General features: G+C 44.1%; 3 protein-coding genes across 4 annotated transcripts; 2 read left to right on the forward strand and 1 right to left on the reverse strand.

Annotated features, from left to right (window-relative positions):
- The first annotated feature begins 731 nt into the window (after window positions 1–731).
- LOC127342090 (uncharacterized) lies at window positions 732–3,902 on the forward strand. The gene is made up of 2 exons (XM_051368029.1): window positions 732–1,150; window positions 2,075–3,902. The coding sequence occupies exon 2, from the start codon at window positions 2,083–2,085 to the stop codon at window positions 3,676–3,678; it is 1,596 nt and encodes a 531-aa protein (XP_051223989.1). The 5' UTR covers window positions 732–1,150; window positions 2,075–2,082; the 3' UTR covers window positions 3,679–3,902.
- Window positions 3,903–12,055: 8,153 nt separating this feature from the next.
- Window positions 12,056–15,250, forward strand: LOC127342091 (probable protein ABIL3). 2 transcript variants are annotated; one of them, XM_051368030.2, is made up of 9 exons: window positions 12,056–12,608; window positions 13,432–13,514; window positions 13,601–13,751; window positions 13,902–14,001; window positions 14,092–14,187; window positions 14,266–14,302; window positions 14,419–14,565; window positions 14,669–14,786; window positions 14,868–15,250. In XM_051368030.2, exons 1-9 carry the CDS (start codon window positions 12,486–12,488, stop codon window positions 15,024–15,026), a joined length of 1,014 nt encoding a protein of 337 aa, XP_051223990.1. In that variant the 5' UTR covers window positions 12,056–12,485; the 3' UTR covers window positions 15,027–15,250. The 2 variants fall into 2 exon arrangements, with proteins under 2 accessions (XP_051223990.1, XP_051223991.1); XM_051368031.2 differs by having other exon boundaries at window positions 12,059–12,608; window positions 14,419–14,561; window positions 14,671–14,786.
- Window positions 15,251–18,589: 3,339 nt separating this feature from the next.
- LOC139837959 (uncharacterized) lies at window positions 18,590–24,647 on the reverse strand. Its single transcript, XM_071827291.1, has 6 exons — window positions 23,985–24,647; window positions 23,777–23,888; window positions 22,320–23,245; window positions 22,052–22,271; window positions 21,758–21,928; window positions 18,590–18,624 (listed from the first exon to the last, which is right to left on the reverse strand). The coding sequence occupies exons 1-6, from the start codon at window positions 24,645–24,647 to the stop codon at window positions 18,590–18,592; spliced, it is 2,127 nt and encodes a 708-aa protein (XP_071683392.1).
- Between the last annotated feature and the right edge of the window lie 2,099 nt (window positions 24,648–26,746).

The following is a 26,746-nucleotide window of genomic DNA, read 5'->3' on the forward strand; positions in this document are numbered from 1 at the left end:
TCAACAACGTCCAGGCGTTACTGCCACTGTGGAGGCCCTCTGGTTGCGCCGTAGTTGGCTCCCACCTCCATGCCCCAAGTGGTCTTGTCCCCGGCGGCATGCAGGTTGACTACGGCGAGCCCTAGTGTGGTGGAGAAGGAGCTGGACTGGATTGCTTTTCCTGTAACTTTCTTAAGGTCCTTTGTGCAAATTGTAGGGGTCAGTTTGTAATTTCCAGTTTTATTTCAACCCTTTCTGTAATTTGTACCTCCACCGCTTTGACTGCAATGAAGCTCTAGGTTCTTCGGAGCCTCCCCTGTTCAAAAAAAAAAGATTTTCAGGCTTTGGGTGGGCTGTCCATGGCCATTGGCCAGGTATGGACGCTTTTTTTTAGAAACACGGTACAAACGTAGACGTTCACGTACACGCGCATATACCCATCCATATGAACGCGCACACGCAAACCCTACCCCTATGAGCACCTCCGAAATACTGAGCCGACAGATTGGATCTTAAAATTAATGAAGTCACCACAGGCACCTCGCTGTCGACGGGAATATCGCCTCCCACTGAATGAATATTCCACCTTCATGAGATACACAGATGTCAAACCTGGAGTTTGAACTCTGGTGCTAGGGGTAGAACCACCCTCCTAATCACTGAGGTTGGTTCTTGCCTGTTTGGTTTTGTTCCTCTGCGCATGCACGTGACGTGACGCACAGGTCAAGACCCGAGAGAAAGAAACGAACGATTCTAAAGAAGAAAAAAAGCAAATCGAACTCACACGGGCCCTTCCTCACCCGACGAGACGAACCCTATCGCAGCCACGATCTCCATCCCCACCGCCGCACTTCCGGCGCCAACCCTGCCGCCACCCCGCCGCCGCACTGCTCCTCCTCGCGCCGCCCCCGAGGTCGCTGTCTTCTTCGTCGCGAGTACCCACCCCCGAGATCGGCCGGATCCAGTCCCCGTCTTCCTCCAGCAGCCTACTCCGTCCGCCGCGTCCCCGACCTCCTCTTCCAGCAGCAGCTCCGCCCGCCTCTGCCAAAACCTCCTCCTCCTCCTCCTCCTGCAGCAGCTCCGGCCGCCTCTACCCAGACGTCCTCCTCCAGCGGGTGCTCCGGCCTCCGACCTCAACCTCCCGCTGGTGTACCCGCATCACCAGCTCAAGGTGAGGTTACGCAGAAAACGAACGGGGCCTGTGCTGCTCCTTCCACTGTTAGACTGCTATGTGAAATTGCTATTTGTCTTTCTATGTGAAGTTGCTGTGTCTATCTGCATGTAAAATTTCTATGCACACGATTGGTTAGTCGATATTGCTATATACAATTTTTTTGTCTGAGAGTAGTCGAATTGGCGTGTAAAATTGCGATGTACAAAATTATGCTATAGAAGTGACACTAATTTCATCCCAAAAAAAAGAAGTGACACCAATTTCAGGGAAGACTTTCAACCACTATGGTAGTATGTACATGCATGAAAAAGGGCCAAAGGGTTCTCATACGGAGTCAGAGTCGTTTAATCCACTTTTCTCAAGACACAAAAAGGGAAACACATTGTACCTGGTGATGCCGTGATGACATCACCTGGTGCGCGTGGTGGGATTGCAAAAAAGTGGGTGTTTGGAAATTTGCTATAAATGCAGATGCTGCTAAGCCAGGTGGCCTCCATTTGGGTGCACTCACCGAATCAGTCTCTTCCTGTTATCATGCCATAGCTTATCATCCCTTATGCATGTCCAAATTTTGCTAGCTGAGGTCTTGCAAAGAAAAGAAAAACTAACTTAAGTTGACATGGTTGGTGGTATTTTGTTTAGTAGATGTGTAAAGCGGTTGCTTCAACTGTTTTACAGAGCTCTAGGATGATCACCATCATATCTGCTAACATATGTCATTGGTTACTATATTTTTGTATACCATGATAGATGATTGTTATATAAAAACTGTGACGTTTGTGCTTCCTTATCATTGTGAGCTGATGGAACTACAAACTTGCACAATTGTTGTTGCTCACTTAAATGCTATTATGATTGTTGAACACATCAACGTGGATTTTCTTTTAATCTTTATCTCCCCTTCGCAATTTTATTATGCAGGAATCATAATGTCTTTTGAAGATAAAGCAATCGCTAGCCGTATGACCTCACCCTCACCGAAAGCTGCGGTATCAGAATCAGATCTTCGGATCATAAATGCTGCATCAAATGTGGATCATTCTCAAGCAAATAGCCAGGCAAATGCAGTCCTTGGTCCAGTGGCTATCTTTTGGGACATTGAGAACTGCCCTGTTCCAAGTGATGTACGGCCAGATGATGTGGCTGGGTATATAAGAACAGCAATACGGATGCATCCTTTTGTTAAGGGCGCAGTTACAATGCTATCTGCTTATGGAGACTTCAATGCTTTCCCTAGAAGACTCAGGGAGGGCTGTCAGCGAACTGGAGTCAAACTTGTTGATGTCCCAAATGGACGGAAAGATGCAGCTGATAAGGCCATACTGGTAGATATGTTTCTCTTTGCTCTGGACAATCGGCCACCGTCGTCAATTATGCTTATATCTGGTGACGTTGACTTCGCTCCTGCACTCCATATACTTGGTCAGCGTGGATACACTATTGTCCTTGCCATTCCATCTTCAGTTACTGTCTCATCAGCTTTGAGCAGTGCTGGGAGTTTTGTGTGGGACTGGCCTAGTCTTGCCCGTGGTGCAGGCAGTGTGCCCCCCAGATCCTTAGGACATCGTGCTCCTGATCCTTCATTCTGTCTCAATAGTGTAACGGTGGGGAAATTTCCTGAAATACAGACTGAAGAGGAGGCCATTGTTTATATGGGAACTTCGAGGACCGAGTACAGTGGCAGAACAAGCAACCAGACATATTGCTATAACTCTTCACAGATGACTGGTGAATTATGCAAAGCTTTCTATACTGTCCCAGATGGGAATTGTGGCACTAGCACATCATTGAGGTCACATAATGTATCATGCGGTTTGAATGAAGTCCCAGTGGTAGACCAAGGTTTTACAGGTGAACAGTCATGGTGGGTTCGTCCTGGTGATCTTCAGGGCTTGAAGGGTCAACTTATAAGGTTATTTGAGTTATCTGGTGGATCTGTTCCACTTTTCCGTGTTCCTTCAGAGTACTTGAAGCTCTTCGGAAGGCACCTGTATGTAGCAGAATATGGAGCTGTTAAACTTGTGCATATTTTCGAAAAGCTATCCGAATCTTTTGTTGTCATAGGGAAGGGTCAGAGAAAGATGATTTGCCTCCGCAATTCTGGTGATAGGAACCTGAAGAAATTCTCGAGTACGCCAATGATTCTGAAAAATGATAAGAGAGGCAATGCTACTCTTGAGGTAGGTACTACCGGAACATGTCGGCAGGTGAGCAGTTCGTCAGATGATTTCTCAGAGGATGAACAGAACATTAGCCCTGATGCCATTGGAGCATATGTGTTTGATAGCCATCTGGACAATTGCAGCAAGGAGATTGAGGCTCTTCTCGTTTGCTACTTGCACTACCCTATTCCACTGTGTCAGTTTGAGGACATGTACGAGCAACGGTACAAGAAGTCTCTCGACTACCAGAGCTTTGGAGTCGATGGTCTGGAGGAACTACTTTGCAAGTTAAATGATGTTGTCGAGTTGACTGTGGATGAGGATGACACGAAGTTTATCAGAGCCAAGTTAGGGAAACGCTAGTCTCTCACAGCCAATTTAATCAGCGATTTGGCCTACTGTTGTTTTAATATCAGTAGTACAGTTACTTCAGTACTTCAGATTTGGTTTCCTCGCCGAGCGTTTTTGTCAAGCACTTGAGCCGACGTCTATTTTTATCACGTCGGTACGATAAGTGCAGGCGCACAGCAAATGCTTGTAACAGTATATTGGTTACTAATCTAATCTTATACTCTTTTAGTTGTTCATCTATTGAAACGAAGCCACATCTTTTAGTTGTTCGTTGCTTGAATGCTGGATACCTATGTTTTGTTTAGGTTGGACATGACTTTCTCGTGTTGATAAATTCTGGAAGTCCCTTTTATTACTCCCTTCGATCCATATTACTTCAATCTATATCTATATCTACTAATAAAGGAAGGAAGGTTTCTCCCCAAAATTTTCGTCCGTTTTTGAATTACCCTTTATTTTCAGTTGAATTTACGAACAATGCCACCGCCCATGTTACATAACCATTCGTTTTGTCGAAATTACAGCGCCCTACCACCGGTAAGTCAAAAACAGATCTCGCATTTGATGTCTTCGTGCGTCAGAAGGCCTCGCACCAACTCAGGTCGTCTGCCCCTGCACGCTAGGAAAGGCGACGGCCATGACGCCCCTCGGGCTCGCCGGCGCAGCCCCTCCCATCCCCTGACTTGATCTCGCCGGAGCTGTACCTCGCCTGCCCCGCGCTCAATCGCACCTACCTCACCATGAGTGCCAGCGATTCGGAGACCGGCGGGGGCGGCGCGCCGGTGACGGGGACAGCGTGTAGGGATGGGGCCCCGAAATGCTAATGATTCACCGCCCCCGGCGCCGGATCTGCCATGTACGGCTCAGGAAAATCCCAAGGTGGTGGCTTCGTGCTCTGGCTGCCCGTAAAGCTGTTCTCCGACACACCTCAACCTGAGATGGAAGGGAGTCCGCGAGTGCCGGCAAGCGAAGGGCGGAGGCGGCCGGTGAGGGAAGGGATACGGGGGTGGGCCAGGTAAGGGAGGCGGCGGAGGAGGAGGATGATCCTGCCGGCGTCGGTCAAGGAGATGAGGCGATTTGAGGACTTCTCTTGCAGCTGATCGTTGCGGCGCTGGACGATAGCTAGATGGCAACCTCTGCTTCTTTTGGTCTTGTTGGGCTAGCATGAGTGATACGGCCCATTAGCTTCTATCGGCTATGTGCAAACAACATGAAAATAATAACTAGCCCAATTCATATGCTAAAAAAATATATAATTAGCCCAAATCTATGTGCTTGATGTACCAATGCATGGTTTGTCCAAAAAAAAAAGGTACAAATGCATAGTTCTAAACAAAATGTACGGACGCATAGATGTTTTTCTCCAAAGGAAAAAAAAAGAACCATGTTTGTGCCTACCAATGCCCCGTTTCATGCTGAACAATTATCTCTACGGTTACGAAAAGAGTAGTAGTCTGACGTCCTCTCACGTTTGGTCATCGTTAGAACTTGTCGCCAATCCAATAAAGTTAAGAGGAGATTCAGCATGTGGAAGGAGGGAGGATTTTGAAGATAAAGGTAGCTTTTGGTCGTTATGATAATAAATGTTTTATATGGAATTTTGGATTGAATTCAGCTCTTTTAGATGCACTGATTCTGCTATACGGATATGATACAATTTTCTCCGGTCGAATGTGATTTCCCGGTAAATTTGGTTTTACTTAAAAAAACAAATCGATCACTTTTGTTCTAAATTATAGTTTTTGGTTTGTGCTTTTCGTCTGAATATTTCTGAAATATCGAATGTTGGCCATTTCGTCAAGGCTTAGTGAAAATACATATCTTTTCTCATTATTAACAATTACAATTACATATGTAAAAGTAAAAGGCAGTTGCATTTAACCTCGTGGGTCACATGACGAAGATAGCGAACAAACATCGTTACCAAATAAGTAGTTTTGAATCGCTGAAAAAAATTTGATTTTTTCTCTCCCGATGCAACGCACGGGCATTTTTCCCTATAATAATAATAATAATAATAAAAGCAAAAGCGTTTCCGTCGTTTCGTCCGTTTGGTTTCTTCCGTTCTTCTCTTCGTCCGTTGTCCGTTGTCCGTCGTCCGTGTACACGTCCTCGAGGCTCGAGTAGAATCCGTCCCGATTACGTCTGGATCGCCCTGAGTACAACTCGATTACGTCTGGACGTTTTCTGTTCTTAACCTAGAGAGCCCATGCACTTTGCACCGGCCCAGCAAGAGCCATCGTATCCTTGTGAACTGCACTTCGCCACGTCAGGTTACGCTCAAAGTTGTACGTCGATCTGGTTTAGGCTACGTCGCACCCAATGGTTTCCTATTTATTCACGTGAGATCGAGCTCTTGAGGAGACGAGATCCACGACGAAAACAAGTAGTGTTTCTCCTGCACAAATTACTACGACCACGACGGAACCGAAAACGAGATCGTCGCAACGGAAAGACGAGGCCACGACAAAGACGAGGTCAGCCGGCTTTTTCTGCACCTCTCGGCGTTGCCGCCATAGTCGACTTGCCGTGGTCGAGCGCTGCCCCAAGTGGTCTCCGCATGAGAGCGTCTAGCACGCAGCTCAGCAACCTCACTGCGTCAACATCGGCCATCCCACCTGCACTGCCGGTGCAGCTCAGTTGAATTCAAGGTTATCGTGCTGATATGTTGGAGCGTGAGTGCGTGACAGGAGGAAGGACGTTGCTAGGTTGAAGAAGAAGAGGATGAAAAAGCACTGCTGCTCATGGACGGATACAATGATAAAAGAAGAAGTAAAGAACGGATGCAATGAAAAGAGAAGTAAAGAGCCGGCCTGAGGCCCTGAGCTCGTCGACGGTAGGAAATTACATGGAAGAGCAACGGTAGAAAAAAGATAACTATTCCGGTGAAGGGCCATGATGAGAAAAGCAGGAGGCCGTGTTTGGCCGTCGCTGACGATTCAAGGCATCGTGCGCCTGGCCGACGAGATTGGTTCTCGAAGGTTCCGCCTGTGGATGCCAACGGCAACATGGTCCGATGCGAGATATCGGACCTGCAGCACGCCGCAACTACAAAAGCAGAAGCTTGGAGGAAATCTAGCATCTCTGCATCGTGCCCGGCCATCGGCGACCCTATTACCTGCATCACACGTGGCTGGTGGCCAACTAGCAGCTGCTAAGGATGCTCCAGGATGACGCGGCACTGGATGCTTAGGTAGTTAGGTGTTGAAGTTAACGAGCCTCCTGCTCGATGTGCCAAGCAAGATCGATGCAGTCAAACGATTCTGAGATCGATCAGAGCGGCGATGTATCAGGACTTCGGGAGAAGTTGGTGCTGCTGAAGTGGCGGATTCCGTGGATGCTGCGCTTTGCCTCAGAATGACGTTATTCAGAGCTCTCCGCACATTTTCAAATCACTGGTGCCTTCAGATGCTTTGCTTTTGCTGGTATATTTTCCATCCCATGTCACATATAGCCCGCCTAAATAAATGTGTTCTATTGGTAGAACGTGAAGTAAACCTGCAATGTCAAGTTGGGGACGTCCGTAGCAACCCGAGGAGGACGTTCCGGCCCGGGAGTCAGCTCGAGTATTCGACGAGCCGTCGCGCGCTAGGATCCTCGCAGTCTAGCTCCCCGATGTCGGGACGCCCATGCTGCTTTTCTACTGTCCTAAATCATCAAGATCTAGACGTCCAGTACAAGCAGGTATGTGCGCTCCTTCTTATCTTCAGATTTGGGGCTTTATTTTCCCGTCTATTGTTGTCGCTACATGATTCGGTGCCATGGGTCGGACTGGGAGGCGTATGTTGTGCTAGGTGATACTCTCCCCATCCCAAAAGTTATCTAAAAATAGTATATAGATACATTCAAATTTTGACAAACCTCTGATAATTTTTATGCTACAGAGGGAGTACGTTTCTTTCAATGCCGTCACGTTTGTTAGCCATTCTGATTCATCCCCAGGATATGGTTTGGAATTCTATACTTAAAAGTGCTCCAAGAGCAGGAGCCAAAAGTGGGTTGCGTTATGTTTTAACGGTTGCACCAAATGGTTGGTTGGATTCTTGAATTGTAGTCGGAATTTCAGCAATTTGGTGCAAATACTTGAGACCATGGAAGAAGAGAAAAATGGAGATAACATATGCGCTGGTGGAAAATTAAAATTTCGGTTCCCAAAGTGCCAAATGAAAAGTAGAAACAACGAATATTAGGAAGTACAACAATTCAGTTCAAAAAGTATAGACAAAAATTAAAGAGACTGGCATGATTTTTTTCCGTCATCCGTTGCAACGCACGGGCAATTTTCCTATTTGAACTCAAGATGCTAAAATAAATGTATCTGTCACTAAAATGTGTAAGATACATTTATATTAGCATCAACTAATATGAAGCGGAGGGAGTAACATATGCAAATATATACCCTCTCTCCGTTCTGGAACGCAAATCACAAATGTAGCCTTCGCTACATTTTTTGAAATAATTGAAAACGACATTTAAAGTTTTAAAAAAATTCTTAAAGAATCTGGATGTATACAATGTTGTGATCTATCAACATACAAAATTTCGACTCGAACTACCTCATAATTGGTGTTATGCAAAAATGAAAAAGATGTAACATAGTAAAGAATAGTGTTAAATTTCAAAACCTGCAAATCTGTCACATTTTGTTATTTTTGGGCAGCTTCAAATATAAGTATCTTGAGTTCAAATTTTACATTTTGGTACATTTTTCAGAAAACGAAAAAAAACTTCAAAATGTCGTTACCTTTTTTTTAAAGAGTTGCCCCAGCTAAAAAATCTATTTGCAGAATATCTTTTGAAAACATGCAAATACGGAAGCGCATCCATGTAGTTAGGGTTAATGACACCAAGCACTATCGACGTGCCACCCACCAGTCATCCGCTTTCTATTCATGTCCACATTGCTTTGTTTCGTATATGTTTTCGACAACCTAGACCTCCCCATCGTGGTGGTGGTGCGCGGTGGCGGCATCCGAAGCTAGGCGGCGGCGCGGTGCGATCTCGGCCCTTGGGGCCTGGAGGAGTCCATGTCGGCTACGCCTCTTGCGCGCGACGGGTTGCTTTGTCCGCATCATATGGAAGTCGGGACGACGCCCTTGGGAACGATGACGACGACCTTGCGGGGGCAATGATATGATGGTGTGGGTAGCAGCGGCCAGGACCGCGTGGCCGCACGGCTACACCGACGTTCGTCGGGCGGGCTCGATGTGGGATGCTAGGCTCGTTTCTGGGCTGTGCGGACTAGATCTGGGTCGCGCGGGCCTCGGTTGCTGCTTGTCCACCGATCTCTGAACCTCCTTCCTCGTCGCTGGGCGGTGGATAGGGGCGTGGGGGCCTACTCGTCCGGGTGGCAGTCCTAGGTTTCCTCTTCTGCGAAGATGGTGCCCATCCTCAAGTGGGTCCTAATTCATCTGGCTGGAGTGGTGAATTTCGAAAGGCCCCGCCAGCGAATGTAATAGGACACCTTATGTCTGGAGTTTGCTGGATCAGCTGGTACTCGGTCGTGTGCACCCATACTTTTATTCCGACCATTTGGTTCTGGAGGAAGTGACGCAGCTGTGTTGCCATTAGATGATATTCTGGCCCATGGTGAAATCAAAGACGGAGAATATCATGAATGCCGGATTGGAGGACTAGCAATGAAGGTTCGAGTATCTGTGATATTGAGGGACTTAATTGGTGTTCTGTGAAAGGAGGAAGCTTCATGCTACATAGTAGAAGACTGAAGAGAAAGGAGGAAGGACGCACGGCAGACAACAACTGACCAGACCAGCCCTGCGTCCCAACTGATAATCGACCAGAAAAGAGGGCAAAACCACCGGCCCGGGGCAGATCGTTCGTTCGCAGCTTGCATGCTGCCCGTGCTCCTGCTCCTACTCCACCACGCAACAACCGACCTCGCCACCTGACATTGCGGCAGCAGGCTGCTAGCGCTCATGTTTGGGTGTGGAAAGTTTCCCCTCCACGCACCTGTGAGATGTTCACGTCCATCAGGTCTCGTTGGCTATGGATAGGCCCCATTTTTCACTCATGTTGTCAGCGTTGATTAGCATTTATTTTTTGGCAGGACGATGGATATAACTACAACGTGAGCGGGGCCAGAGTTGAGAGTACGATAATTGCCAAATGCAGACCGTTGTAGAAAAGGAACAAAAATTTAGTACAGTCACGGACGGAATCCTTTCTCCCAAAACCTATATACTGCTACACCATCATGCCATGTGGCCATAAGAGCATCTTAGCTCTAAATCGTACTAGCCAGCAGTGATTTGGAGAATTGGAGGTTTTAGACTACCCACAATGGGAGTATCATAGGTAGTATCATGCACCACATGCATGCAAAAAGCTGATGTGGCAGTGCAATTAAAGAAGAGAGAGATGGTAGTAGTATCATAGGTAGATACTGTATCATAACACGTAGTACTAGAAAATTTAATGCCAAACAAATCTTGTACATATATTTGCATTGAGATTCTACAAATTAATTAATATAAAAAGATTATGATACTAGCATATGATACCATGCATTGTGGACATAATAACATATAGTAGTATCATACACATGATACTTCTATATGATACTATGCATTGTGACTAGTCTTAGGGAGTGAAACTGCTTATAGCGCTGGTCCATTAAAAATCCACGCCACTTTGCTCCCAGTAAAATCGTTAGGGAACCCAACCCGCGACATGTACAAGGGGGTTAGATTGGGAGCGCCGGCGCGGTTGACAAACAACTCCACGTCGGATTCTCTTCTATATGGCCCACATGCTAGTGACATGAACTACCCGGCCCCGTCTTTTCTCTCCCCCGAACTACCTCCACCTCTCTCTATCCAACTGCGTCGGCACTGGTTTGGGTTGAACACTAGTGTGGGCACCTTTCCTCAAAAATTGCCGGCACTGTCGCCGGTGCTCCCCAAACGTGTTCGGCATGTGCGCCGCCGGCTAATATTTGGGGCTGCCCAGAGAAGATGCCCAAATTAAAATCTTTCGATCTCACACACTTGTTTGAGTCGTAACAAAGAAAGATGCAGATTTTCGATCAATGGTCAAGGATAGAGTCTACAAATATTAACAAGCACATTGATGCCTTTTTTTTTGTCGCCGAAAGCCATCTTAACTATTGCCTTCAACCGGTCGAATGCCAGAACAGTTAGGCGATAAACCGTAGGAAATATGATGTGCTTTTCAAATATTAAGACAATCCTGAAATCTTTAGTTCTCTACATATGAATAATGAATAGCCCAAGATTATCTTGTACATGCTCATGCTCATAATAAGATCCATAATAATACATATTAACTTTACTTACATTGAACCTAAAAATGAGTCTCTTAAGTCAAGCTAAAGAAGTTCCGAAGCAACTCTAAAGATAGCTCATTAAAAGTGAAGGCCAAAATCGGTGGAAACAAAGTTTATAGCAACGTAGAAGGTGCCCACACTATAAAAATAGTAATATGCATGGTATTTTCCCATTTTTTATCCATCCCCCCATTTGTACCATTTCATCTATAATTAGGATTGTGATGTCATTTTCTCTATGAATTGACATCTTCCAAAATAGGCTTTCAACCATCATTTCTTCATTGGGCAAACATGTCCTCGAATTCTTAATCAAGACATTGACTGAAGTAATAAAATTGTGATTTTAGATCAATAAGGTATGCAAAGCTAAAGTGAAACAAAAAAAAGACACAACTCATCGCATACCTACAGCTCGTTTCACCCACATGCCATAACCTGGAAAGAATACACTCATGACTTCCTTAAATACCCCGACATGTTTTAGGGTCGTTTTTTGTTAAATTGAAAATTATATATTGCAAAGAGAAAGAGTTAGATTTTTAGAGTTCGAAATCTGTTTTGCGCATTGTTCACTAAAACGAGCATAGCTTTCTCATACCGTTTTTAACGGATGATCACTCAAATTGTTGAAGAAAAAGATGTGCACGGCTTGTTTTCGGGCCTCCTTGTAGCCAGATATCACCATGCATGTGAACAAAAATATCATAACCAATAATGTAGAGGAGTCACTAGTTATTTTAGTAAATGGTAATGTATTGATACTAAAATGGTTTGAAATTTGCTCGGCCTCCGCAACTATAAAGCGAAAAAAGAAAAAAGAAATCAGCCCCAACAAAGTGTGCGTCTCACAGCAGCAGGAAACAGTTTTCACACCACATTGCTAACACCTAGAACGCGAAAGAAATGTTTTCGGAACAACAACACCTACATTACAGGAAGGGAAACAGTTGAGCAGAACATGATCTTTGCGGGTTAGTAACCCTGAACAATGGACCTACGGCCCACATGGCAGTGACACGGCCAAGATAAATCTAGCCAAAAGAACAGCAGTCCGTCAGTGGTAGCTCAACAACCTCTGCAGTTTGCTCCCATTGCTCCGCTCCCCCACAAAAGTTTGCAGCCAAAGCGCCTCTTTTCCCCTTCATCATCTTCCTCCCGTCGCCCCCTATCTATCCTCCCCTCCCCTACCCTGGGCCCTGCCCCCTCTCTCATGTCGCTACCAATCTTCCGAGCCCACGAGGACCCGACCCAGATCTTGCCGTGAGTAGCTCAAGTGCCCAACTCACCGTGTAGGTGAGCCGGCTCCTCACCCCCACCCCACCACCACAGACGAGCCGGCGCCTCTTCTTCAAAATCTCTCTCTTTGCTTCCCTTGTGGCGTTCCCAGAGGTTTTGGTCCGCGGAGCAGGGTTTTGGTGCGCTTGGTAGCGGCGAATCTTGGCAACAACTGCCCCCTACTCTCCGCTCGGTTGGTTGGTAGGGGGTTGGTGCCGGTGCCGCGGCTTCACTCATGGAGGCAGCCGCAATGTCGCCATCCTCCGTCTCGTCCCAGTCCCACAACCTCGACGCTGCCTCCACCAGCGACGACATGCCGTCCTTGCAAGAGGGCCTCCTCTTCTCGGACAGCCTCAAGGTAACCTCAACTCCACCCGCAAGGCGCAATCTCTGCGTTCCGCCCCTCTGTTTCCTCTCTCATGGATCTAGGCAGATGGATATGTTCTTGCGGAAATCGGGCTGCATTTCTTGATTTTGCGGCTGCGTCACCGGGAAATCTGGTGGCCGGTCTAATTTTGGGGGCCGCACTGGACTGTGCCCCGCGATGTCCCTGTCAATCACAAGATTTCCTATTTTGGGAGTCGACTCTGCACTGACCTTTCCATACTGAGTGTAGTTATTATTACTTCTGAAAATGTTCTACGAATTCCTTCTATCTTTGTAGTCCTTGTAGTTTGTATATGCAACCATGTAGTATTACTTCTTTTTAATAAGATCTCATGCTGGTTATACATAATTGGGTGTGCAACTCTGTAATAGCTGAACCTTTTTCTGCTTTCCCCCTAATTGAGCAAAAGCGCCACCACATTAAGCTTTTAAAAATGCGCGTTTTGTGCAGTGGGGTGGCTGCCAGGTACAGAAGCTGTTAGCTAGTAGGCCGCACCCAAGTTGGTTGTCACACATAGTTTGTAGAGCCTCGCGTATACGGTAGCCTTTTGCTCTTTTGAAGTTTGAATTGTAGCCTAGTTGTGTTTCAGGAAGCTTATTGGTCTGTTATTGTCAACCGTTAGCATGCTGTTGCCATCCCTTGTCAAATTTGTCGCTATTCGAGGCAAAGAAATTAGGACCCTTGTTCACGACGAAACCCCACATGGCTGCAACTTAGTTAATTGGGGATGTTTCTCCAATATGGCGTTTCTTATAGTATCCCTATGCTGAGCTTAAACTATGTTTGTTTGTAGGACTTGAGGAATCTGCGGTCACAACTATACTCAGCGGCAGAGTATTTTGAAGTATTCTACACAAACAACTCGCACAGATCTACGTAAGATGTCTTATTATGTTTTTTTCTTAGTCTCCTTGTTAACTTTTGCTGGTATGTTGCATCTCATTTACACCGATTTTTTGTAGGGTGGTGACAAGTTTAAAAGACTACGCAGTTGAAGCCCTTGTTAGCACTGTTGACCATCTGGGTTTTGTGTCGTACAAGGTGGATAATCTTGTCAATGAAAAAGCGGATGAGGTTAACGATACAGAACTTCGAGTGTCGTCGGTTGAACAGGTATTTACGTGAACGTTGAATGTAGGGAATATTTTTGTAAATCCTCTTTTTTATTTATGCTGTCTATCATATTATTGAATGGATGGGAAATACTGTCATTTGTCTCCCGCTAAGTTTTAACAGTCGCGGCATTGTTTCACATGGTTGTAGAGGGTAAGGATTTGCCAACAGACGATTGACCAAGAGGGAAGATCTCAACAGGCTCTTCTTATTAAGGCACCGCGGTACCACACGCGGTACCTATTACCAGGTAAATTCACGGCGTAATTTTATTTTGTTGCTAGTGTTTTACATAATAACCTTCACGTGCTGTTTAAATAATTGTTACAATGTTGTATAGGCGCAGATATAGCGGAGTCTGCTATCCATCCAGTCTCAGAGCCCCCGCGATATAACAGGCAATACGCGGGTCGCAAAATGCGCAAGTCTCAATCTGGTAAGTTTACTGCATTTCTGATTTCTGAATCTAAGAGAGTTTGCTGTCTAACTGGTTTTTTAATGGTTTATGTTACAGCAATTTCCACTCCAGTTAGTAGGCAGACTACAATGAGGTAAACAGTGGTTTGGATTTATTTTTTTTGGTCGAAGTGTTCATAAGACACCCTTCTGACTGTTCTTTGTCAAGAAAGACATAGTACATGCTTATTTAAAGTATGTTCTATTGCAGGAGTATCCGTTCACAGTCTCCTACAATTCGTGAGACACATCACCGATCACGGTCCATGTCACCTTCTCGTAAAGCACGAGGGAAATCACCATCGCCCCAGCCAGGGTGGCCCCAGCCCGAAGTTGTGAACTCAAATCCAAAAGGTATAGTATTGTTCTATTCTGACACCTGAATGAGCAAGCACTGCATTTTTTTAATGATCAGCTTGCAGAAAAGAATTTAAGTGGACAATAATTGCAATTTCACCTACAGAAACTAGAGCAGAACCAAGGGCAGAAACAAGAGCAGGTTCGCCGATACCAACTCCCAGTCCCCTTGCGCGATCTACTACAGTCGCAAGAAGACCACCTCTGGATCCGAAGCATTTTGTATGTTTTCTTTCTGTTTACTCGTATTATATATTCTGGAACCACTTTTTTTCTAGTTTCTGATGTGATAATATCTTGCAGAGACAAACTTCGATGCAGCTCCATTCCGACTGGGAGAACCAAAAAGACAAAGAGCGGGAGAAAAGCTCGAGCAAAGGCCGGGGTTTCCTCAAGTCATTGCTCTCAAGACGTCGGTGGAGGAACGACGAGTCGTTGTACAATTACTTGGACGAGTATTGATTGCTAGATAAATGTTTCAAACTAAATTTCCATATAGTATGATGTTTGAGATCTCTGTTCAAGTCATGTGCCCTGTTGCTTGATGGGTGTCGATTTCCATGGGTTTATATAACGACGGAAACAGAAACATCCTCAATGTTGCTCATGGCAGTGCGCAAGCACGTCCATGAGCAACTGAATACAATTTCAGATAAGCAACTTCAGTACAATGCCCAATTTTTTTTTGTTTTGCCATTTCTTTGATGACTGGTTTGTGATCTCAGTGGCAGCAACAGTATGCCTGAATAAGCTAAGAGATACACAGTAATCTGTTTGTGTAAATTAAGAAAACTGGAGTTGTAGCTCTCCTGTTGCGCCCACCAAGGCCCATCATAAGGTAATGTGCAAAGCCATCATTAAGCTCTAATATAATATCATTGGATGTACATTGGAGCTAAAACTTGTGAAGGACATTTTAATCGAGACAGTGACCAAGCTGCTAAGCAAGCAGTACAGTACTAATAGTAGCCTGGTGCAGTAGTAGTGCAGTAATCTAACATGGACACTTGCTAGGTTGCTGTGCACGTCCCATTGTTTCGATTTCTTACCCCTTTTCGGAGCCCACTAGAGTCCCTTTTCTTTTCCTCTCATGTGATCATCATCAGGGTCTACACGATGCAATGTCTTGTTTTAAGGAACCATGTCGTTTTGCGTGTCAGGTAACTTTCCCATAAAACATGTTCAGTCCAAATCCCATTTCACCTTGAGTAAACCTGGACTCGACTATCCGGTTAAAAGCAAGACAGGCCTAAGTGCATCAATCTTAGCTCAAAATTCTGCAGCTCCTTGACTTCGTGCCCTGGCGTCACGACAAACAGGCCTGTACACAGTCAAGTTGGCCTATTACCTAGCTCGATCTGAATCTTCCCATGGTGACAGAAGTGGAGATGGCCGTGGTGTATCCTCCGATTGTTGGGGCTGAGGAGAAAAATTACAAGTCTTTGTGGAAAGTACAGGTTCCAAACAAGATGGTTGAGCCTGTTTGAGCTATCACAGCGTCAGTTAGCTACTCCACCAAAATTGCTTCAACACCATTCGGATCTTAAGGGCTGGCTACTGGACTGGAACGGTAAGGCTTCGAGTGACGATGTAGCTCTGATGATTACCATGTTGTATAATCTCTGGCAGGCTCGGAATGATGCAAGAGAGAGTCAGAAGTTGGCGGACCAGTCAGTGGCGACACGTACTGTTGCAGGCATTGAGGAGTGGAAGAGTGTCCAGACCTTGGCGCCCTCCGTCTCGGTTAAATTGAATGAGCACTGGCTCAAGCCGGACTGGGATTGGGTGAAGATTAATACTGATGGTGCTTATCGAGCTTCGGACGCATATGGCGGAGGCGACGTGGTTATCAGAAACCACCATGGAAGCTTCGTGGGTGGAGCAAGCCATTTTTTCCTCACCTTTTGGACGCTGAAGGAGCTGAGCTACAAGCATGTCGGTTGGGTCTTCAACTTGCTCTGAATATGCCGGTATCATGGGTGATTCTGGAAACAGATAGTACAAGGGTGGCGGCGAAGCTTTCGCGGGACAAGAAGGATCGATCAGTTCATGGTCCATTGGTCGAAGAGATCAAGTCCCTTTTGTGGAGTTTTGGCGATTCTTCTGTTAGAGCGGTGCGGCGTGCAGCGAACAAGGCAGCACATCTACTTGCCAAGGCCTCTTTGTTTGGGCTTTTAGCTGCTTTTCATAGAAAAAAGCAGAGCAAACGAAACAAACGGGTTGGCTATGTGGTAGGCTTTTCCAAAAGCAGGTCCCCTTTCCACACAGTAGAAAAAGCATGGGTCTTTCTCAAAAAAAAGTAGAAAAAGCATGGGTGGGAGGTGTTTACCGAGCTTTTTTTAGGCCTCCCGAACCGTTCCCTTTCTTTGCCCATTTGGTTTTCGGAATTTACTGGTAAACTGCCACCGCCTAGCTATCCAAAATTCCTTTCCGTTTTTTTTTTCTGGGCTTATATTTTCTTCCCAAAGGCCCGAACGGGTTCTCTGCATACACGATAGGGTTGCCGAGCTGCGCGCCGCCGCCCGCTGCACCCTGCAGCTCCGGCCGCCCCCCACCAGAGGCCGGTGTTCTTCGCGGCCGGCCGTCTTCCCCGTGCTATCTCTTCCGTATTCCGCGCACAGCTGACCTCGGTCGTCTCCCAAACTCCGTACGGCCGGCGAACTCTTCCTGGCGGACGAAGTCCTCCGCACGAACGACCAGCTGGTGAGAATCGTTTTCCGTTTCTCCTCTCCTTGCTTGATGCGCTGTAACACAGCTGGTCATATGATGCTAGATGCTTTGGTAGTTGAGCTGAGCAATTCATCAACCTGAGTGATGTATATGTATACATGCGGAGATAATACATGAGTCGTGCAGCTAGCCTTGCGAACACTGAGCTAATGCATGTAACCGATTGATTAATGCATTGGCTTTAGCCAACAGTCTACTTGCATGTTTGATTTTATCTCGCGTGTAAGCCTACAAGACCAGCTATGGCATGCACCATGATCTGGTTAGATATCATGATTAATCAAAGGAAAAATCTAGCTACTGTATATACAATTAGTCAACTGATAATTAATCTCTGGTTAGATATGTTATGATCCTAGATGGTTTGGTACACGGTTCTGTTGATCCAAATTTTCATTACTATCTATTTTATGTTGTGATTAGAATTCAACGCGTGGTGTCCATATGCATGAAACAGAATTGCTGCACATTTTCCATGCTGCTGATTTGCTAGATACATTTGTTTGGTACATACATTTGTCATACACGGATGCTGCTGCCAATATTTCAACACCTTGTAATTTTGTAGTGTTTTTCTGTATAGTGTTTTAGTGCTTTGCAATGGAGAAGGCTGTTTGAGATGCATACCACACTAGACTTTTATGCGACATATGTATGGATGAAGTCAACGCAAATAATAGGGATAGTGGTTGCTTGAGTAGAAAGGGATACAAGAATCGTCAAGAAGGGCTACCTACAAAGAAGGAAGAAATTTTTAACTATGTGCATGCTCAGAATCAAAATGCTATCGAGCGTAATTTTGGTATCTTGAAAAATAAGTGGCGCATGTTGAAGGGTATCCCTTCTTACGATTTGGTTACACAGAAGAAAATTATCCTAGCTTGCATTGCTCTTCACAATTTCATTAGAGACTCTCACTTACGTGACAAGCAATTTGATCGGTGCGACTCTGATGAGAATTACACCCCTAAGGTGCAAAGGCAAGCAATAACGACAACAGGTGATAGTGCTCCGGGTGGATAACACAGCATAAGCATGAACTCGACACGTGATGACATAGCCAACGCATTGTTCAATGCTAGAGAAACCTAGAACTGTTTGTGCTACATAGGAAAATACTATTGAAACGTACTTTGCATAAATATATATTTGTAATGCATATGTATTTGATGGATCCATATGTTATTTATTACACGTAAATCAACAATAATACATGTTCTCATGTCTCTAAGGTTATTTTCGATAATTTCCCAGTTTACTGCTTAACAGCCAGCCAAGTTGCCAAAGGCTACAACTCAGAACAGCTGCTTCTCCTGCACAGCAGCTTTTCCTGCACAGCAGTACAGCCAGCCCAAACAAAGAGGCCCAGCTGCGTTAACAAACTTTATAACATGTGGAATGGTGCTGTTCCTATGTGTATTAGGAACCAGCTGACCTGTCGTAATAAAATCGCAGCTATTCCTTCTCAAAAAAAAAAGATGAAGATCATCCTATGGAGGTTTGGCAAATGGTTTTCATTGCCAAATTAAGCCGAATACTACCAAAAGGGACCACCACTAGGCAAGCTTGAAGGCTCTTCTTGGTGGAAAGCTCACATCAAACTAATTGATCTATACAAGCAACACGCATAATGCAAGCTAAATAATGGGAAATCTATCCTTTTTTTTGGTCAGATAATTGGCAAGATCTGACACAAGAAGAGCAGATACCAGAACTATTTTCCTTCTCAGTCAACTCACAAATTTCAGCAGCAAATCTCCTAACAATGGCCGACCTACAGGAACACTTCCACAGACCTTTATCAGCGCAAGCTTATCACCAATTCAATCAGCTGCAAGCAAATCTGGCAACGATTCAGTTACATGATTCTCCTGCCAATGGTCTTATACTTGGGGAACAATTACTCCTCAAGGAAGATGTATAAAGTTTTAACGCACAAGGAACCTATTCATGACTTGTAAAAGTCGATTTGGAGAAGTGCTTGTCAGTTTAAACACAAGGTCTTTCTTTGGCTGCTAATGCAAGATAGGCTAGATACAAGGGGAATGCTGCAAAGGAAAAACTTTCATCTGCCGAGCTATAGTTGCGTTATATGTTCTGATTTCTGAAGCAGTGGAATCACAATTGCACCTTTCCGGGACTGTAGCTTCGCTCAAGGCTGTTGGAATTCAATATTACGATAGAGGAAAAGAGGAACATGTTCATATGATGAAATTCATTTTCTCAAACAGAATCTACATAGGCATGTTTTTTTTTACGAATACATAAGCATGTTTCAATGGAAGGCATTACGCTGGGATGTTGGACCATTTCGTTAGAAAGAAATGGGAAAATATTCAAAAATGAAAGATTTTTTATTCAAAACTGGAAGAGAAACCTCAAAGAAGAAATGTCCTTGGTTATCCATATGGCTAAACAAAAGAAAATTCTTGTACTCAAGGACTGTATACAAACTTTCCTATTTTTTTTTCCTTTTTCCTTTATTGGTAATTAATGAGATATTTGCTATAAATAAATAAAATTAAGCCGAATATATCTAACTTTTTTTGCGAAAGGAATAGATCTAACATTTAAGGCCATTACTATGGTGTAAGATAGGACATGATTGCTTTGATTTTTTTCAGTCACGCAAACCTTTGATTTGATCTTGTCTGAGGAGAATATTGAGCCAGGGACCGGTGGGCTCTGTCTCCATGTGCGATGTGTCACATGGGGAGACCAGCAACACCCGGGTCCAAGGCCTTAGTGGGCCTATGGAGTTTAAACCTCATTATGCTGGGCCTGGCCTACATAATGCTAGTAATTGACCCACATTGTAGACCAGTATCATATCATCTATATATACATCTGGATATTCTAAAAAACATCTGGAAAGTTTCTCAAAATAAATATACATCTGGAAAATAATGGCCTATATTTGATTTGCATCCTGATTTTAAACAAACAAATATAGAAAATACACACAGTTATGTACATAAAATGCAGTCAAGCGATATTTTCATCTATGATCCTTCCTAGTTGAGTACATGATAAATGGCATCGATTTGTATAAAGTGCGTTGAATGAGAATCTTCGACCAATTTGACAAGCAACAACACTACTTTTCTTTCTTCCCAACAAAAAAACATTATCTTTCTTCACAAAATTAGTGGTTGGGACCAATCAGCAGCAGCTTCACACGGTTTCTTTCTCCCTGATATTTGTGGAGCATATGGATCCATGTGTATCTTCTAGTTTTATTTATGTCTCTTGGAATCATCCGCGATTGTCAAAACAGCCGTGTGACAACAAATCTAGAAAGATAAACATTCTGTCATATTCATCAGATTTTAAAATATTTCTTCTACTCCCTCAGCAACTCAAACCCGAAAAGATCAAGGTGCAACAACCTGGCCGAAGTACAAATAGTTTTTTATTTGGTCAATTAATTAAACCAACTAACCAAATCAAATGAAACTGCAGCATGTCGTAAGAGTATTGGGGGTTACATATTTATATTCTCTCCTATGTTAGCACACGGAACATCTGCATTGTATAATGCACAAGAGGTAAAATAAACCATTGACTTCTAATTGCCAAGTTTAAGTCTTGTTGAGAAGGACCATTAGTGCTTAAATACCCCAGTAGATGAGGAGTTTGGTTTAGGGCAATGAGTTGGATGGAATAAGAAAACTATGTGGAATCATGAGACGGGAATGGTTTCAGACTTTCAGTTGGGTCTTGGCATTATTAATTGTATGAGCAGAACAAATTGAAGCAATTCAAACAACTAAGTTCATACAATTTGAATCCTAATCTAGAAGGTACAAGTTTAGTTACTAAATGTATCACAAAACTACCTATTTGGGATGCACTCCGTATCTCATAAAACCTACGCTCACCTGGCATGTTGATTCTACTACCTCATATTACAAAAAAAAAAGTATATTTTTTAGTATTGCTAAATCAGTGGTTTTGTGGAGGTAAAAAAACATGTTTTCTCTTGTATAAAAAAGTTCTTTTTTTTCGAAAGTGGTTGTATATTAATTAAAACATAATATCTGGATTACAATCATTGCAAGCCGCTCTCGACACGCAGGTCGGGACCGCACTTAGCAGAACACCACTACTCAACTCTCTACGACTAAATTGACATAATTCATGAGCGACCTTGTTACAGTTTCTATTAATTTTTAAAATTTTCACTTGTCTATCTGGTGGCTTCTTCCTTCTAAACTCCTTTGCGATGATACTGATTTCGGATCTATCCATACTCCCTTCCCGGAAAGCCTCAATGGTTAAAGAGCTATCTGATTCGATAATCATGTCAGCTTCAGAGTTGTTTAAAGCAACTTGCAAGCCATTTAGACACGCAATTGCTTCAGCCACATAGGCCGATTGACAGTGGGGTATTAATCCCCAAGCTGAGCAGATGATTTTTCCAAAATTGTCTCTGACTACTGCGCCCCAGGAGCCCGTCTTACCTTCTGACAGAAAGCTTGCATCAACATTGCACTTTATCCACCCTTCCTCAGGTTTCATCCAGGTGTTATTTTCATTATTTTCCTTCAAGATTGGCCCCTGTCTATGAACATTTCCTTGTGAAATTGTACCTTTTCCTTTCCGATCAGCAACAATATGACCTGCAGCTATACCTTGAAACGTAGTGAGATAGTTTTGTAAAAACCGAATCGAATTATCCACTGAAGCCTGGCCATTATCAAAGATGATATTGTTTCTATGGTGCCAAGCCCTCCACCATAGGAACATCATCTTACTTCTTTGGTCATGAGTTAGGCTGTCCAGAAGAACCAAAACCCAGTCGGGACCGGTGTGAATTAACTTTGATTCCGGTGGAAGATTCCAGGATTTTTCCAGGCCCTGTCTCAAGGCAATAGCTTTTGTACAAACCATTGTAGCATGGTATCCGGTCTCCTCCTCCATCCCACAGATAGTACACATAGGCAGGATATTTGGAAGTCTGCGAGCTCTATTAACCTGTACAGCAATATTATTAGTAGCAAGCTTCCAAGTAAAGATTTTTACCTTTGGGGGCACATTTGTACTCCAAATGACTTTCCAAAGATTCCTATCACCATTTTGGCAGCTGCTTGAATTAGGCGGTGTTCCGTTTTTCAGGTCGAGCGCAAGGTTGTACGCGCTCCTGACAGTGAACATGCCATGATTTTCAAGTGTCCAGGAAATAAAGTCCTCATCATCATAGGATGGCAGTCTAATACGTAAGACAGCATCAGCATCATGAGGCATAAAGATATCACGGATAACATCTTCCTTCCAGGTGTGGTCATGGTTGTTTATCAATTGAGAGACTCTTCTTAACCGTGAGTTGTTTACATTAGCAGATATTTTCATATTTCCCCTTGGCACCCAGTTGTCTCTCCAAATACGTACTTTGGCCCCATTACCAATTCTCCATATAGCCCCTTTCTTCAAGAGCTCTAGGCCATGCATTATTCCCTGCCATCCAGGGGATGGGTTCTGGATAAAAGCTGTGTCCATTAATTCCCCATTCGGGTAGTATTTTGCTTTCAGCAACTTTGCACAAAGACTGTCAGGGAAGGCAATCAACCTCCAGGCCTGTTTTGCCAGCAGAGCTTGGTTAAAAAGATGGAGATCTTTAAAACCCATGCCACCTTGTCCTTTCCTCTTTGTTATTTTATCCCAGCTCATCCAATGCATCCGTCTTCTCTCTTTTTCATCACCCCACCAGAAGTCTCTAGTTAATTTCATCAAATCTTCACAAAGCCCTTCAGAGAATTTAAAAACACTCATTGGATAAGTGGGGATGGCCTGGATAACAGATTTTATCAGGACATCCTTCGCTCCACTAGACGCATATTTTTCAGCATAGTCAGAGAACTTCTTTTTTAATTTCTCTTTAACCGGCTGAAATTTACCATCTTTCATGCGCCCTTCTGGCACTGGCAAACCTAGGTACTTTTCCTCAAAACCTATAGTTTGAATGTCCAGAATGGAAGCCACTACTTGGCTTTGATCCTCAGAACACTTATTTCCAACAAGCAATGAACATTTACCAGGGCTTAGGAGTTGTCCTGTTGCCTTCTCATATTTGTTTAAGACTACCTTGACCTTGCTTGCTTGATCCGGGTTGGCTTCAAAAAATAACAGACTATCATCTGCGAATAGTAAATGAGAAATACCGGGGCTTCGTCTGCACACTTTCAGCTCTGTAATTCTTCCTTCATCAATTTCTTTCTGGAGAAGTCTTGATAAGCCATCCGCAACAAAAAGGAACAGATAGGGTGATAATGGGTCTCCCTGTCTTAATCCTCTAGAGGGGGTGAATTTATTTAACAGCTCCCCATTGAATCTAACTGAGTAAGAGACTGATTTGATGCAAGACATAATCCATCCAATCCATTGTTCAGCAAAACCAAGCTTTACAAGTACACCTTCCAAATAAGACCAGTCAACTCTATCATAGGCTTTAGCTAAGTCTAGCTTATAGGCACAGAAGTTACCTTTTCTATCATTGCTTTTTTGAAGAGAGTGAATGCATTCAAAAGCAATCAATGCATTGTCAGTGATCATCCTCCCAGGAACGAAAGCGCTCTGGTTTGGTGCAATTATATCCTGGAGAATCGGTCTCAGCCTATTAACCAAGCATTTGGAAACCACTTTATAAATAACATTGCATAGGCTTATTGGTCTAAAGTCTCTTAGACAAACCGGGTTTTTCTTTTTTGGGATCATCACGATCACAGTATCATTAATACCCTCCGGCATTCTCTTTGTTCTAAAGAATTCTTTTACTGCCTCAGTGATATCCTCTTTGAACACTCCCCAATGTCTCTGGAAAAATCTTGCCGGGAAACCATCCCTGCCAGGCGCCTTTAGTGGGCCTATTTGGAATAAGGCAGTACCTATTTCTTCATTAGAGAAGTCTGCACATAATTTCTCATTAATTTCCTCTGAGATCTGAGGGACCATATCCTCTAAAATGGCTTCAGGTTGCACACCAGGGTCCGCTGTATATAGGTCTTTGAAAAACTGATTTGTCATCTCTTTCATCTGTTCCTTATCAACAATAACCGAGCCATTATCTTGTTGTAACTTTTCTATTTTATTCTTCTTCGATCTCCAGGTTGCTTTTCTGTGAAAAAATTTTGTATTTCGATCACCTTCTTTTAGCCAGTTTATTCTTGATCTTTGCTTCCAGTACACTTCTTCTTGTTCCAGTAACTTGTCAAGCTCCTTCTCAATATTTCTTCTTGTCTCTTGTTCATTATCAAAGTTCCTTAGATTTAATTTCTTCAACTTCTTTCTAAGCTTCTCTATTCTATTGTTCACCGATCCAACTGTTCTTTTACTCCAGGTCTGAAGACAGTCCATCACGCCTGATAGGTTAGAAGCCACTGCACCCAGATCATGTGGTTTTGCATGCTTCTCCCAAGCAAATTGTATTTCCTCCATGAGTGATGCCTCTGCCTCCCAAACCGCTTCATACCTTCTCGGGCGAGCTGAAATATTTCCTCCTCCTTCCTGGTACATATCAAGTAAAATAGGACAGTGATCTGAACGAGAAGAAGTAAGGTGAGTCACTTGGCTTTGAGGGTAAATGTTTGTCCAGCTAGGAGTGGCTACTGCCCTATCTAGCCTAACTTTCACATTATATTTTCCTTTTTGTTTATTATCAAAAGTCCAAGGCGTTCCACTGAAGCCAAGGTCATGGAGATCACAATGAGAAAGTACTTCTCTAAAATCTAACATTTGTTTTTCATTTCTTTTCTTTTTTGATAAATGTTCACATTGCCACATGGTTTCATTAAAATCTCCTAACATAAGCCAAGGCAAATTCATCATTGGTTTTATCTTTTTTAACATATCCCACATATGATGTCTCATATGTGTTTTAGGCTCACCATACACAAACGTGCACCTCCATTTTATTCCTTTTTTCGAATCAAAAACGGTTACATCGATAATTCTATCATTTATTTTAAACAGCTCAACTTCTAAGTCTTCATGCCAGAAGAGGGCTAGACCTCCCCCCTTCCCTTCTTCATGGTAGGAAACCACATGTTTCAGTCCAAGCCTCCACCTGAGGTTTTCAACCACATCCTTTCTTTTCCTGGTTTCTGATAAGAATACAAGCTGAGGCTGGTGAGTGTGCACGAGGCGTTCAAGCTCCTGAACCGTCCGGGAGTCGCCCACCCCCCGGGGGTTCCATGCCAGGGCTCTCATGGCTTCTGACAGGCACGATCATCCGCGCCTGTCAGTTGATCAGCGGCCCCATGGCTGGTTGCCTCCTGTTCTTCCTCCTTGTCTTCCTCCACATTCTGCTGCACCTCTTGGCTGTTATCTTCTAGAGCTTTGTTGCGCTTGCCTTCATTCCCCCTGAACCGGATCACAAAACTCTGTCCTCCTTCCTCCATGCTAGAGTCTTCTGAATTTGGGCGCTTGCCTAAAATCTTGCTTTTCGTCTTCAGAAAAGCAGTCGCAGTTTTGGCAGCATTTTCTTTCAATTCTTCATATAAGCTTCCATCTTCACGAAGGCAATCCAAGATGGAAGGAACTGCCATCGTCCTTGGTCCACCTACAACCCTCATCGCCCTGGTACCGCCATGATTCTTTTTCAACTTATTGTTCCTAGTCCAGCTCATTCTTTTCTTTGCCTCCTGGGTTGCCTTGGTCACTTGCTCATCTGTGATCCCTTTGCCTATTTCATCATTGACTTGCAGATTTGTAACAGCATCGGCAAGCGCCTCTTGGATCATTTCAGGAACTGCATGTGTCTCTTCTTCTACAGCTGCCTGGTCAGAGGTCACAATATCATGCTGAGCTTGGACGAGAATATTACCCATCGAATCAGTCTCAGGGGTCAATTTCCATCCAGAACTAGCAGGTGAGAAATGCAGGCTTCTCTTGGTCTTCTTTTCCTCAGCTGGGACATAATAACTTCGATTTTCAGCATGCCTAAATGGGGAAGCACGCTGTTCCTCACAATATCTGACAAGTTTCTCTTCTTCTGGTAGTAGACACGATCTTTCACTATGGCCGAAAATACCACAGAAAAAACAGAAATGCGGTGCTCCTTCGTATTTCACATCATACCTCTTTGGCTTACTTCCCTCTTTTGCAGCAATGGGGATCCATCGTTTGATTGGATGCTCCACATTGTGCTCAACACGGATTCTTAGGAAGGACGCCCACACATGTCCATGGTTGTCCTTCCCTACCTCACGAACTTCACCCAAACACTTTTTTCCCAGCTTCTCTCCCCACTTTTTTGTCATCATTGGGATAGGCAGGTCAAGAATTCGAACCCAGATTGGCATGATGTTTATTGGGACCTCTGACGCAGATGAGACTCCATCATACTTTGCAACCAGAAATGCATCATTCTGGTACAGCCAAGGTCCTCCTTTCAGTATATGTTTATAATCCCCTTCATGCTCCAGCACAATCAGAAACTTCTTCTCGCCAATCCC

This window comes from Lolium perenne, chromosome 3 (assembly GCF_019359855.2).
Source record: "Lolium perenne isolate Kyuss_39 chromosome 3, Kyuss_2.0, whole genome shotgun sequence".
NCBI classification, from domain to species: domain Eukaryota; kingdom Viridiplantae; phylum Streptophyta; class Magnoliopsida; order Poales; family Poaceae; genus Lolium; species Lolium perenne.